At 45.8% G+C, this 14955-nt stretch overlaps 1 protein-coding gene across 1 annotated transcript; it reads left to right on the top strand.

Moving 5' to 3' along the window:
- The first annotated feature begins 12545 nt into the window (after window positions 1–12545).
- Window positions 12546–14259, top strand: LOC122374857 (ras-interacting protein RIP3-like). Its single transcript, XM_043353868.1, has 2 exons — window positions 12546–12579; window positions 13598–14259. The coding sequence occupies exons 1-2, from the start codon at window positions 12546–12548 to the stop codon at window positions 14257–14259; spliced, it is 696 nt and encodes a 231-aa protein (XP_043209803.1).
- The last annotated feature ends 696 nt before the right edge of the window (window positions 14260–14955 follow it).

A 14955-nucleotide genomic window follows, 5' to 3' on the forward strand; every position in this document is an offset into this window, starting at 1 on the left:
GCAGGACGTCGCACCGTCGGGGCCGCGGGAGAGTTGTAACTCGCGCCGCCGTCGGCCGGGCCATTTCTAATGGACGACGCGGCGAATTATGACGGGATGAGGCCGACTGCCATGTCGCAAACCACCGCCGCCGCCGCCGCCTGTCGGGACTGCCGGGCGGGGGCGGGGGCGGGGGCGGGGGAGGATCGGAGTCGAGTCCGTCCGAGACAGGCCGGCTTCCGATCCGACAGCACCGTGTCGACACAGCTCTGAGAAATATCCACACCGCCGGATCGTGACGGCCCTCTGAATAGATGGCACCAAAACAGGTGCTATGTTGTAGATACGCATTACGCTGTTCTACGAACTGAATAAGAGGTGAGCAATGAAGGTAGAGCTGATACCGTAAGACGGAGAGCAGACGGTACGGTGCCTATGCATTATCGTCTTAAAATGTGTTGGCGTACCTTTTAGTAGAAGTCATTCATGAATGCCGCGAACGACATGGAAATTGGCAACCAATTATGTAATATGAAAGCACTTTCTGTGCACAAAAGCATCACTTGTCGCATTTGTGCAAAATCAAATGCTAACACCACGGTAGAATATAATCCGTTGTGTATTCTTACGCGCCGCGCCGCCGACTATACTATTTATGTGCTACTGACACTATTTATCTCGTTTAGATAAATCCCGCCGGTATACCCATTCGCTGGAAGTGTTATGTACTCATGACCAATTGGCACACCATTGCTCTGCTCAGATAACACAAATGAATCACATACGATAAGCAGCTTTCGCATTACAGTCAGACATTTATCTCAGGAAACGCGCATTAGGCGCATCATAATATCTTTTGTTTTGTCCACGGGCAAAAATGTAATTTGTGAGTCCCCAAAGCGGTTGAGATTAGGCATCATCTCTCATCGTTATGTCGCAGCTAACTGCTCCCGGGACGATAGAGGAGCCGACGGTGCCCAAAGTGGACTCTGCCCCGGTCGCTGGCGGCTGCCGTGGCGAACCCGCGGGAAACGGAAAACGCTGCAGAATGACCGTCAAATGGATGACAGGGTGCTGGGAGAGACGATTGGCGCGCGCATCAGGAGAGATGGTATTGGCCTGGTAACGGGAAACGAAGGAAAAAAGGAAACAAAAATAGCTGAACGGTGAGTGGTTAGTATGCCTATAGAATGACAAGGGATTGAAATTAAAGGTATGAATTGCAATCATGAACTGATATGTGACTGGAATTAAAAACCTACGGACAAGGTAGTGATTGGTAATATCAAGACATTCTTCATGTTTTTGATTAAAAACTGAAATATACGTTGTTAGGATGAATTAAACTCGTGAAAAGTTACGGTGTTTTAAAACATTTTGCACAGTTCATAATGATACCAATACCTAAGAGCAATTGATGTTTCAGTTCTCGTTCAAAACGGGCGACAATAGTTGTCCGTTTGCTTATTGATTTGGCTTAGATGATATCCTTTCTTCAGTCACGGATCGCTGGTGAACTGAGACGGTTTGTGGCGTTGGGATCGGCTGCGGGCTCAGCGGGGGCGGCGAACAGTCGCGTCAACGGCTCACCCCAATAAATACCGGCGACCCGCCGCCTGTCGCTTTGCTTTTAGCCGCGCCGATTACCGCAAAGTGAGCGCCGTCGTTTGTCTTGTAGTTACGAGCTTTCGCGACGCATCGGTGGTGCTCGCGACGCGTATCCAGTCCGTCAGCTAATCGGCCCATGTCGATAGCAGTCGTACTATCCGGCAGTGACTATCGAGTCAGTCATTCCATGGTTGGGATAGATCTATTCGTTGAAAGATAGGAACTGTGCTGATGTCCAGCTGTTGCTCCATAAGGGAAGTTGACTGTAACTAAAAACGTTAGGTCTCCCTCTCATTCTCTCTCTCTCCCTCCCTCCCCCCCTCTCTCTCTCTCTCTCTCTTCTCTCTCTCAGTCCTTCTCTCTTTCTTTTTCTACCCTCTCTATTTCTCTCTCTCTCTCCCTCTCTCTCTCTCTCTCTCTCTCTCTCTCTCTCTCTCTCTCTCTCTCTCTCTCTCTCTCTCTCTCTCTATCTTTAAATCAGCTGTTTATCAATTTACACATCAAACGCCAGATAATATTCAGCTATTTGCCCAGTCATTACGTTTCACTTCTTTGTCAATTTTCAAAGCCATTGTCATTTGTCAGCCCTGTGCCGTAACCATTCAAACAACACACACGACGACATAGAAAGAAAGTAGAAACTGCTATCTTACCAGCTGTCATAAACACACAAGCGTTTTGAACATCAAATTTTGCTCCAAACGGCCATTACGCAGAAAATCAGCACACTGCCGGAGTCTAAAAACAGGCCATATCTCGGTTTATAACGAGCCGCTTACATCAACGTTTACGGTTTACCGCTAACCACCTTTCAACAAACCCCGTCGGAAGCATTGTTCGGTGTTTAACTCACACCGCACGAGGAAGCGACCCTCCAATGTTTGTATACGGCCCCAATCAACCACGTAGCAGCAGCGTTCAGTCGCCAATCAAATCAGGGCGGCTCATCAGACACCGCCGATCGCACAAAGCGACGACATCGATCTCCCGAACACCATCACCGGGCGCCAAAACAGGGGCGTCGCGCGCGATACGTGCTCCCCTCCCCTCCGTCCCCTCCCCCGCGCCGCCGCCGACAATGATTCCGGCCACTCTCGTTCTTCTGTCGTGGCGCAGTGATTAAGAGATCGACGCGGATGTTTTCGGCCACCGCTACAGCATCCAATAAGTGAGACAATCCGTCATCACCATCAAAAAGTCGGGACACGCCGGCGGGCCAGCATCCGTCGGCAAATTGACTTCGGCCCCGATATTGGCTCCGACGGTGGCGGCGATATTGTGGTGGCGGTGGTGTCACCGATGGTGGTGGCGGTGGTGTCACCGATGGTGGTGGCGGTGGCGATGGTAGTCCGGTGGCAGTGGCGGTGGCGGTGGAGGATTTCTCGGGGACGAGACGGACGGGGGGGGGGGACTGTTCTTTTGTGCGCGGCTCCGATCTGGACTAATGGAGCCCTCCATTAGGCGTCGATCAGCTCTGCCGCGACCGCTACAAACAGCGCTCATTTTCGTTAGTGCCCAGCTCTCGCTCTGTGAGCCGACCAGCCAGGCATCGGAGTGGGTTTGGGTTTGGGGGCCTATGGCTACATGAGGCAAGAGGGTAGTCGGGAGCAGGACAGTGAAGGCAGCAGGGCAGGTATACAAATATGCAAAATTTTACAACAGTTTCTTAGTTTTTTTTTCGAACGATTTCCCGTTTTTAGACCGAAATCGCTCAAATATGTATTTGAAACATAGTTTAAAAGTACCGACCCTCGCCCTGGCAGGGCATTTTTCATAACACGGCCTGGCAGGGGGGGGGGTCGATGCGACCCCCCCCCCCTCGCGACTGGCTCCTATGGCACCTAGAAACACCAAATTTGGTAGTTAGGTGGGCCCCTGGAGTTCTCGCCCCTGTGCAAATTTGGTTGCTCTAGGTCAATATTTAGGGGGGTTTTGGGGGGTATAAATGTAAAAATTTCGCTAAAAACAGGTCAAAAGTTTTTCGCTTATAACCAGGGTTGTATACCAATAAAGTCGATTGAATTGATTGATTTGTTTCAATGCGTATTTTGAGTTGATTGGATTGAGTCGATTGACTTTTCGAGATGACTGGTTGACTGACTCGTTTGACTTTAGCGACTGGTTGACTGATTTGATTCCCGAAAATTAGAGTGACTCGTATGATTGAGTTGATTGAATGGAAAGTTCAAATAAGTTTTAGTTGACAAAAAATAATGACAATAATTGATGACATCATAGATCACAAAACTACACTGAAAACTGCTTGTCATCACAACTGCAATATGGGGTAGATGGCCAAATAAAGAACAGGGCCTAAACATGAACAGCCAACTTTGACTTTCAACTGCAATAACTGCTCCAATCATGGTGATAGAACCTGGCGATGCACCTACCTACCTTTCTGCACTCAGCAGGAAACGTTTTTTTTAATCCAGATGATAAAGTGCAAGGCCCTATATACTAATAAAGTGTGATTAATTAATAATTCAAATCTCCACATCTCCTCAGAAACAACCCACTGAACTCTACAAATGTCTGAAACCTCTACAAAAATAACTGAAACAAAAGCGCCGTTTTTGTCTCGCTAATTACGTTTACGTTACTAATTAATAGCTAATTTGCTGCATTGTTTAATTTGCAGCAGAACGTTTGTTGATCCTTTTCTCCTGAAAGCCTAAGCATAACATATTTAATATATTTCATTTGCCTTAAAATATTTTACCGAATATTATTAAGTGGTTTTATTTCAAATGAAATAATAATTAAAACGAAATTGGTGTTGTACAACCGATTTATTTTATGATGATCTACCATACTACATGATAATCAATGACGTCATCTTACCAAAAAATCAAAAGACGTAGAATAAGGATTTATCAAAGCTTAGCCCCATCCCACGTCTCAAATGCACATTGTGTGGAAAGATTTTTCAGGCTGCCCGTCAGTCTCTGTCTAACCGAAACCGTCACATGCAGGTAATATATTTATTTCTATTTCCCTATGGTTAATATGTTTTTGATGCATATTATCCATTAAAATAGACATGGTGTAGGGTAAATGGCCAAATCACGAACACTGCCAAAATCCGAGCAGCCAACTTTCAACTGCAATATCTGATATTTAGTGTAAATGGAGTTGGAATATGGCCAAAATTAAATTGACAACTTTTAGGTGAAAGGTGGTGATTTGGTTTAAGGGGCGAGTCAACTACTGGGTTATTTTGCACCCATTAAATGAAACTTCTGCTCCAATTCTACCCATTGAACCTCAATATCTTGATCCACCTGTCCATCGCTTGGTACCTATCCTTCCTTATTACATAGAAACTTTGAATGGTAATGGCAATTTGTAATTTTAAATGACAATATTTTTATGTTTCTTCTGTAGGTAGGTAGGTTGGTAGGTACACCAGACTGCTATGGACACTTTTCCAAGTTGGTGGGGCAAAAAACCTAATGTATGTCTTGGTTTGAGTCGTTTGATTGAGTTGATTGATTCCTTTCATTGTCGCGTTTGAGTCGATTGAATCAATTTCCAAAAACTGCTCTGACTTGATTGATTTGATTGGTTTCCCAAATTTGTCGTGATTGAATTGATTGCTATTGATTGAGTCGTATACAACCCTGCTTATAACTTTTGATCTAATTAAGATAGAGCAAAAAAAGCACCAGTGAACTCAGCACGTCAAGGCGCGTCGAATGATATACTTTTTAGCTTGCTTAAGTGTACTTAAAGTTTTTCTTAAATTTTAAGTAAACCTAAATTAATAAATTGAGTTAAAGTTAACCAAATTGCATCATATCGCATATCATTCGATTCGGCTGATCACCAGGAACACAATGATACCATTTTTTAAGCTCTAGCGTCATTATGTGCCAAGTTATTGGCAAAAACGTCATTTGACCTCAGTTGACCTCATTTGACCTGACCCATGGATAAGTACTCCAAACAAAGAAGCACCAAGTGACCTGCTGTTAAGTACTGTGGTTTCAAAGCACAAAAGTGATAGAACGAAGCGGATATCTCCAGTATTTTCCGAATTTAGTATTTTCCCATAGGCTTAACCCGCGCACCGACGGGGGGGGCGGATATCCGCCCCCCCTGAGGTTTTTCGCGAATAGCGGGAAAACCGCGGCGCGTAGCGCCGCGAAATTTGGTATGACTATAACCTCCTCAATTTTACACATGGTGTGCAAGTTTGAACCTCCTAACTTTTAAGGTCAGGTCACCAGGTCACTTTGAATGACCCAACCTCAAGTCACTTTTTTGCAACTTTGTCACCGTGCCAGAGCTACAGTAGATGTCGGAGGCCTTTGAAAGTCGCAGGATATTATTAGGTCATTAGTAGCTACAATTTGTATATCTCGGAATTTTGATATCGGTGACCTAAGGTCAGGTCAATTTCGCGACCTCCCCATTATAAGTCAATGGGGGAAAAATCAACTCCCTGTTTTTACCACTAAAACGGGTCGGAATGGCCCCATATACCATACATGACTTCATATACGATCAACCTTCACTACCTTGAGGTCTGTTTTGCTGTTGGGCAGCTGTGAGGTCATGTGACGTCATCAAAGGTCACCAAAGGTTTTTGGCCAATAACTCCGTACAGGAACAAGATACAGACGCGTGAATGGTCTCATTGTGTTCAGCTCGTCAAGACGCATCGAATGATATACATGATGACCTCGAGGTCACGTGACCTGAGGTCAACCTTTGACCTTGACCTTTCGAGGTCAACATATATATCATTCGATGCGGATTGACGAGAGGATCACGATGATGCCCTTAGTTTGTTCCTATCTTGACTAATTCGAAAGTTATTCGAGAAAAACTCTCTCCATATCTAGCGCCGCCATTTTGACTTTTTCGACCCCTGTGACGTCATCTTTGACCTGACCTGAAAATGACCTTAGTAAAAATTGTAGATCTTGGCCGTGCGTATCCGATGCCGTTTACCGCTTGTCGCTATCTTGCTTCGTTCTCGAGATCTCAGGGGGGGGCGGTCATCCGCCCCCCCCCCGTCGGTACTAAGTTGGCGCAGACCCCCGTCGGTGCGCGGGTTAACATTACGACGTACCTAATGACCTCTAACTGACCTCAGGTCAGTGACCTAAAAAAACCCGAACTATATGTTATACAACTCGGTGACCTTAGCACATCCTGAAAGTTTGAAGGAAATCAGTGCAAAACTGTGAGTTGGACAGGTGCAAAAAGAAAATTGAAATTTGACCATGACCTTGTACCGGTTTTTCTGACCTGGTGACCTGACCCAAGGTCACCCGGACCTGAAATTTTCAGGTCATATGTAAAAAGGTTGCCCCATAGGCTGTGCCAAATTTGGCGGGGCTGCGCGCCGCCGTTTTTACGCTATCTTCGAAAAACCTTAGGGGGAGTCGCATCGACCCCCCTGCCAGGGCGAGGGTTAAAGGGACCCTCCCGGCTCCCACCTTCAAAAAAGTTAATGAATTGGCATGAAAGTGATGTCGCTCGATTCAGAAAGAGCAAAAACGAATATCAACCAAATTTCACCAAAAAATATTCACTGGTTTTCACGATATTAGACTTTTACTTTTGTTTACTTTTTTGGGATCTCCGCTGTTCCTAGCGACTTCATTTTGGAAGTGCGGCGTTCGCGGCAGATGTTGCGCGCAAATAGCATATACCACCACTGCTTTACAAAGATATACTGGTATACTGGTATACTGGTATACTGGGATATTGGGAAGAAAATAGGATCAGAAGAACCTGTGGTTTTCCCACTTATTACTGGATTATCATTGTTTTCTTCTTTTCCTCTGTTCCATCATACATTGTACATTCTGTCCTTCCAGTGTTTGTCAAGTTCTTTTTTGAAGTTGTTTGTTGTGTCACAGTTGATTACGTCCTCTGGCAGGCTATTCCAGAGATCGACGACTCGATGTGAGAAGAAACGTTGTCGGAGAGCTCTGCTTGCTGCTGGTTTTCTCAGTTTCTTGGAGTGGCCTCTGGTTGGGGCATCTTCTGGAGCCATTGAGAAGAAGTTGGACCAGTCCATTCTGATTTTGCCATTGAACAAGTTGTAAACCGTTAGCATGTCTCCTCTGTCCCGCCTGTACTGCAGAGTGGGTAATCTTAGTCTCTTGAGTCGCTCATTGTACGGAAGGTGCCTGATAGCTGTAATCATTCTTGTTGCTCGCTTCTGGACTTTCTCAACCTTCCACTGGTCTCCAATAAATAGAGGTCCCCAGGCGGTGTTTGCGTACTCGAGAACTGGCCGTACCATCGCTTTATAAACCAGTGGCAGGGTCGATTCATCAAGCTTCAGGAAAGTACGCTTGATTACTCCGAGGGTCTGATAGGCTTTCGCTACCACTGCGTCGGTATGAGCATGGAAATGGAGAGAATCGTCGATTATGACGATTCTCTCCAAAGATGTTAGTATAAGGTTTTAAAATCGTTAGATCACCGCTGACGTCACAATTTCTAAGGGGGCATCTCAATGCATTAGCCCCTTAGAATCCGAAAACTGTAAGTTTGAAATTCCATATCTCCGAATTAAAGCATCTTTCGAAATTGTGAGTGCCCAAACCGGTATTTGCAGGCCATGGCCACCAATTTGGCTATCTCAACTCAAAACTAATGTTAAGGTGGGATAGTCAATTTAACCCGCGCCCCACTGGGGTCTGTGTATAACACGCCCTACTGGGGGGGGGGGGGGGCTATTCATAGCCCCCCTCCTAACTCCGAAACTACTGGGCCGCTCGTCAAAATTCAAACGGCGTCTGATAGCCCCGGAAAAACTGTCGAGCGAAACCTAATTTCATTGACCTCGAGGTCACCGATGACGTCACAGGTCAGGTCAAAGTAAAAATTATTAGCATTTTGGCTTGTTCACATTTTGGGCTCTGGCCGCCGTCTTACAAGTCAGATCAGGCTCATTTTGTGATTACCAAGGCTTTTCAAGGCAGCATTCATTGTTCATTTATGAAAGCATTAGAGTGAAATGTTATCACTGCGAACAGTTACGAAAGAATACTGCTATACAGTACATATATTTTTATTATCACTTATGCATGACGTCCCTTCCGACGGGAACATGGGTTTAGTTGTATACACTTCAAATACATGAAAACGGCAGCACATGCATTCACTTATTCGGCACATATACAACGCGTTGCCTAGGTGTCATTGAGCCATCTAAGTTCTGGAACATCAATGTATGGTCGAGCTTACGACGACCACTTACTACGTGAACAGAGAAATTGATCAGCTTTGTATGCGCTGGAGTTGGGTTGCACCATGTGAATACCATATTTTGACTGTACGATCTTTATCTCATACGATCATTTGGCGTACGATTATTTACCTGGACAACCTTTTGCGAATACGATCTTTCGTCCATACAAACATTATACTGTACGATCTTTATCCCATACGATCTTTTGGCATACGATCATTTTCCTTGACGATCTTTAGCGAATACGATCTTTTGTCCATACGAGCATTATGTCGTACGATCTTTATCCATTACGACTTTTTGGCATACGATCATTTTCCTTGACGATCCTTAGCGAATACGATCTTTTGTCCATACGAGCATTATGTCGTACGATCTTTATCCATTACGATATTTTGCATACGATCAACTGCCTACGATCTTCTGCCATACGATCTTCTGCTTTACGATCTTTTGTCCGGTTACCCCCTGCGAGTGGGCAGCCACTCGAGTCTCCCCAGCTCACCGGCAGAGGGTAGGCTGTGTCTGAGTAGATGTCGCTGCTGCAGCACACTCTTTGGCCATCCGACAAACGGCACGGCGTCTGGCATATCTTGGCGACGTGAAACGAGTTTCTGTTATGTCCAAACGAGTTTTGAACTTTTGTTGACCATTGTGCAGTACACGAGCCAGGGCCGATGCGGAAGGATGACTTTCCAAGTGTTCCATTCCAGTGTCAGTTGTCAGTTGTCACAGCATAGGTGAGAAACGATAGGATTCGATACAGAAAACACGCAGGATACAGGATTCGATAGAGGATTTGACAGAAAACCAGGGGCGGAGAATTGTCATGATCCCAGGGGGTGCTTTTCTAGCGCCTGGCGAATGGAGGCGTCAATTTTTTTCATAGAAAAGCACATAATAAGTACGCTTTCCCAACAGCATCACTCTTATCGCGACTTACGCAAAGTAGTTTGTGTCTCGCAGCCACTGGAGGACTATTATGTATATGCGTGACCTTTGAATTTCAGGAGGTGCTTGAGCACCCCCGAAAACCCTAATTCTTCACCCGTGCAGAAAACAATACAATTCTGTCAGTCATGCTGAAAGTGCTCGTAGGTACCGCTTGTCTAACTATGAACCGTTTAAATATTTATATTTATGATCACGAGCTGTGGAAGTGCACGTAGGTACCGGTTATCTAACTATGGGCCGTTGAAATATTTATGATCACGAGCCGTGACATGATTTGCACTGCGAAGCAGATCGTATATGGATCAAAACCACGTACGGTAGAATGCGCAGCAAAATGTTATGTGAGCTTTTCTTCTTTTCTATTGTTTTGCGAGTTGTGACCGACCTAAATCATTGCTTTCCGAGTGTTCGTTGATATTTCTATCATTCTGTTTTCTTGTTCACCCGCTAGCCGTTTTTATAGTTATTATAAGCTGGGACAACTGCCAAGACTGTAGGTCACTAGGCTGTCTATGGCTGGTCGGTATATTAACCCGCGCATGACGGGGGGGGGGAGCTCTACAGAGCCCCCCTCCCGTTTTTTGGCAATTATATCTTCTAAACTGTTTGACGGATCAATACGAAACTTGCAGTACCCTCAGCGGCATCAATTTGACACCTGGGCCTCGTTTCATAAAGCGAGTCCGTAACTTACGTCAATTTTTGGGCTTGTATTACAAGCGCATATGAAGCGATAAATTTATTTCTCCTTCTGCCTTCTGTTCTTGCTTGCAAGATAAATAAATTCAACGATTCAAACTATCGCCATCGCTTCACATGCACTTGCAATACAAGACCAAAAAACGGCGTAAGTTACGGAATCGCTTTATGAAACGAGGCGCTGGTGTTAAATTTTCCACTTCCTATAGCTACTACAGTTTGGCCGAAAATGACGTCAGAGTGACGTCATGTCGGCCGATTTTGATGCAAAATATTGAATTACGACAAACGCACTCGCCTCTCAAGAGCTTAGTTTTCAAGCTAGGTCCAATTTCTTTGCATCAGTGGACTTCAAATACACGTAGCTATTAACCCTCGCCCTGGCAGGGCATTTTTCATAACACGGCCTGGCAGGGGGGGGGGGGGGGTCGATGCGACCCCCCCTCGCGATTGGCTCCTATGGCACCTAGAAACACCAAATTCGGTAGGTAGGTGGGCCCCCTGGAGTTCTCGCCCCTGTGCAAATTTGGTTGCTCTAGGTCAATATTTAGGGGGGTTTTGGGGGGTATAAATATAAAAATTTCGCTAAAAACAGGTCAAAAGTTTTTCGCTTATAACTTTTGATCTAATTAAGATAGAGCAAAAAGAAAAGCACCAGTGAACTCAGCACGTCAAGGCACGTCGAATGATATACTTTTTAGCTTGCTTAAGTGTACTTAAAGTTTTCTTAAATTTTAAGTAAACTTTAATTAATAAATTAAGTTAAAGTTAACCAAATTGCATCATATCGCATATAATTCGATTCGGCTGATCACCAGGAACACAATGGTACCATTTTTTTAAGCTCTAGCGTCATTATGTGCCAAGTTATTGGCAAAAACGTCATTTGACCTCAGTTGACCTCATTTGACCTGACCCATGGATAAGTACACCAAACAAAGAAGCACCAAGTGACCTGCTGTTGAGTACTGTGGTTTCAAAGCACAAAAGTGATAGAACGAAGCGGATATCTCCAGTATTTTCCGAATTTAGTATTTTCCCATAGGCTTAACATTACGACGTAATGACCTCTAACTGACCTCAGGTCAGTGACCTCAAAAAACCCGAACTATATGTTATACAACTCGGTGAACTTAGCACATCCTGAAAGTTTGAAGGAAATCAGTGCAAAACTGTGAGTTGGACAGGTGCAAAAAGAAATTTGAAATTTGACCATGACCTTGTACCGGTTTTTCTGACCTGGTGACCTGACCTAAGGTCACACGGACCTGAAATTTTCAGGTCATATGTAAAAATGGTGCCCCATAGGCTGTGCCAAATTTGGCGGCGCTGCGCGCCGCCGTTTTTACGCTATCTTCGAAAACCTTAGGGGGGGGGGGGTCGCATCGACCCCCCCTGCCAGGGCGAGGGTTAAACAGTAATCTCGAATTTTCAAAAATTTGAAAATTTTGAAAATATGGTTTTATAATTACAAAAAAATTGATTTAAAAAAATCGATTTAAAACCGGAATATATGTGATAGAGCACACACTGATGAACTACTCTCGCAAGTTTTAGCCCACTATCTTCAAAAATGGCCAAGTCATTTGCATTATTGTCAAAATTTTACAATTATATATTTTTCAAAACCATTTTCAGTACGTTTTTGACATCGTACAGCAATATAAATGGCACCATCGTGTTCCTGAGCTCAAACTGCCTCTGATAGGCACCCATTTTGTTGAAAAATTGATTTTCAAAATTTGACCTTTTCTGACCTGAAATTGACCTGACCTCAGGTAAATTCAGCTGAAAATGAACTCAAATGACACAAACGACATTATTTTCGAAATCTACGAGTAAAATGGACCATAAAACATGCGTCACGTGACTGATACATGATATACAATTTTCGTGACCTAGGATGACCTGGCCTTGACCTGAAAAAAATCGAAGTAAAAGTTCGGTACCCTCAGGGTATCTAAGGCATATATCAAGGAGTGCGTAAACCTCTGCCAATTTTGTTAACTTCAAACATGAATCGTTAAGTAGCTTTGATTGAACACTGGCCACGTTGTGTCTGTCATACCTATATCTATATTCTGACATGGAAAAAGGCTATCGGGCCGTCGGCATCGTTCGTCAGTAGATAGGTAATAAATATCCACACCCCTGTTGCTGCTCGATCGCCTTTTTCCTGGCCTACCTCCCCATTCAGGCAAGGCCGGCACAGCCGCCGCCTCAGCGCCTCGGGCGGTGACCCTTTCAAAGGGGCTCCCAAACCGTCTGGTGATGTGGCTCTCAAACCGGCATAGGCGAACAACACACTGCAATGTGGCGCCACCTATACGCTAGATTGAACGCCTGGCCGGTAAAATTGGCGGGACGCATGCGTGAAACTCGCTAGTACTGAGCGTTGTTAGAATAAAAGTCGCCCCGTTTGAGCCCGACCTCAGACCGGACGTTGTTTGGCTTACGAACGGACCTAAGATAGATTTTGATCACAGAGTCCGTAGATCTATCACAGATCACAGATTGTCCGTTCGTAAGTCAACAACACGGTCCCGAACTTCTACTGTACCAAGACACGAGGAAGAGCGAAGAGAGAGAAGTACCCGGCAAGACCCGGAAGATAAAACGCTACTCGACCTCTGACCGGACGTTGTTTGGCTTACGAACGGACCTAAGATAGATTTTGATCACAGAGTCCGTAGATCTATCACAGATCACAGATTGTCCGTCCGTAAGTCAACAACACGGTCCGGAACTTCTGCTGTACCAGGACACGAGGAAGAGCGAAGAGCGAAGAGAGAGAAGCATCCGACACGAACCGGAAGATAAGACGCTACTCGACCTCTGACCGGACGTTGTTTGGCTTACGAACGGACCTAAGATAGATTTTTGATCACAGAGTCCGTAGATCTATCACAGATCACAGATTGTCCGTTCGTAAGTCAACAACACGGTCCCGAACTTCTGCTGTACCCGGACACGAGGAAAAACGAAGAGCGAAAAGAGAGAAGCACCCGACACGAACCGGAAGATAAGACGCTACTCGACCTCTGACCGGACGTTGTTTGGCTTACGAACGGGCCTAAGATAGATTTTAATCACAGACTCCGTAGATCTATCACAGATCACAGATTGTCCGTTCGTAAGTCAACAACACGGTCCGGAACTTTTGCTGTACGGGACACGCCGCCTGCTGCACTCCCGTCTCCGAGACCAGCTACACCAAGACCAGCTTCACAGAGACCAGCTTCAAGAAGACCAGTCACAAGAAGACCAGCTACACCGGGACCAGCTACAAGAAGTCCAGCTACAAGAAGACCAGCTATAAGAAGGCCAGCTACAAGAAGGCCAGCAACAAGAAGACCAGCTACAAGGCCAGCAACAAGAAGAGCAGCTACAAGGCCAGCAACAAGAAGACCAGCTACAAGGCCAGCAACAAGAAGACCAGCTGCAAGGCCAGCAACAAGAGGGCCAGCTACAAGAGGGCCAGCTACAAGAGGGCCAGCTACAAGAGGGCCAGCTACATACAAGAGGGCCAGCTACAAGAGGGCCAGCTACAAGAGGGCCAGCTACAAGAGGGCCAGCAACAAGAGGGCCAGCAACAAGAAGGCCAGCAACAAGAGGGCCAGCTACAAGACCAGCAACAAGAAGACCAGCTACAAGACCAGCTACAAGAAGACCAGCTACCCAGGACCAACAAAGAGGCCCAGCTACGCTGGCACCAGCTGGCAGCTACAGCGAAACCAGCTACACTGAGACTAGCTGGCAGCTGCACCGAGACTCAACAACACCTAGACCAGCTACAATAAGATCAGCTGGCAGCTACACGGAGACTAGCTGATAGCTATACCGAAATCAGCTACACGAAGACCAGCTGGCAGCTATCACCTAGACCAGCTGCACAGCATACAGCTGCCAGCTGCAGCAGCGATAGACGTCCGTAGATTTATCACAGATCACGTATCGTCTGTTTGTAAGTCAACACCATTTCCATCCCTCCAATCTTCTCTCTCTCTCTCTCTCTCTCTCTCTCTCTCTCTCTCTCTCTCTCTCTCTCTCTCTCTCTCTCTCTCTCTCTCTCTCTCTCTCTCTCTCTCCCTCTCCCTCTGTACTCTCTCCATCCCTGCCGTTTGTGTCAATCCCTGCCGGGCATTTGCGCTCCCGGCCCTTCCCCATTCCTTTCACAAACAAGGTCAAGAACAAGCATGTTTAATGTGTATTTACTGCACCACATGTTTAAAAACGTTGTAACTTGTAACTCTGGCAGCCGTTCAAAATTAACATTTTGTTTCAAACGCTGCCAAAACCTTTTCGCTCGCCACCTCAGCCGCACCGACTAGTGTGCGGAGTTTCAGTTGAGCAGTTAAGCAAGGGACCAAGCTGGTCCAAGTTGGTCCTGTTGGTCGGCCTGTTGGTCCGACCAACAGGCCCGGCAAACGATGACTAACTCCCGTACTTTAAACACGAAATGTATCATATACCGCTCGGAGCTACCCACAGCCCAA

Source organism: Amphibalanus amphitrite, unplaced genomic scaffold (assembly GCF_019059575.1).
Source record: "Amphibalanus amphitrite isolate SeventyFive unplaced genomic scaffold, NRLGWU_Aamphi_draft 001727F_arrow, whole genome shotgun sequence".
NCBI classification, from domain to species: domain Eukaryota; kingdom Metazoa; phylum Arthropoda; class Thecostraca; order Balanomorpha; family Balanidae; genus Amphibalanus; species Amphibalanus amphitrite.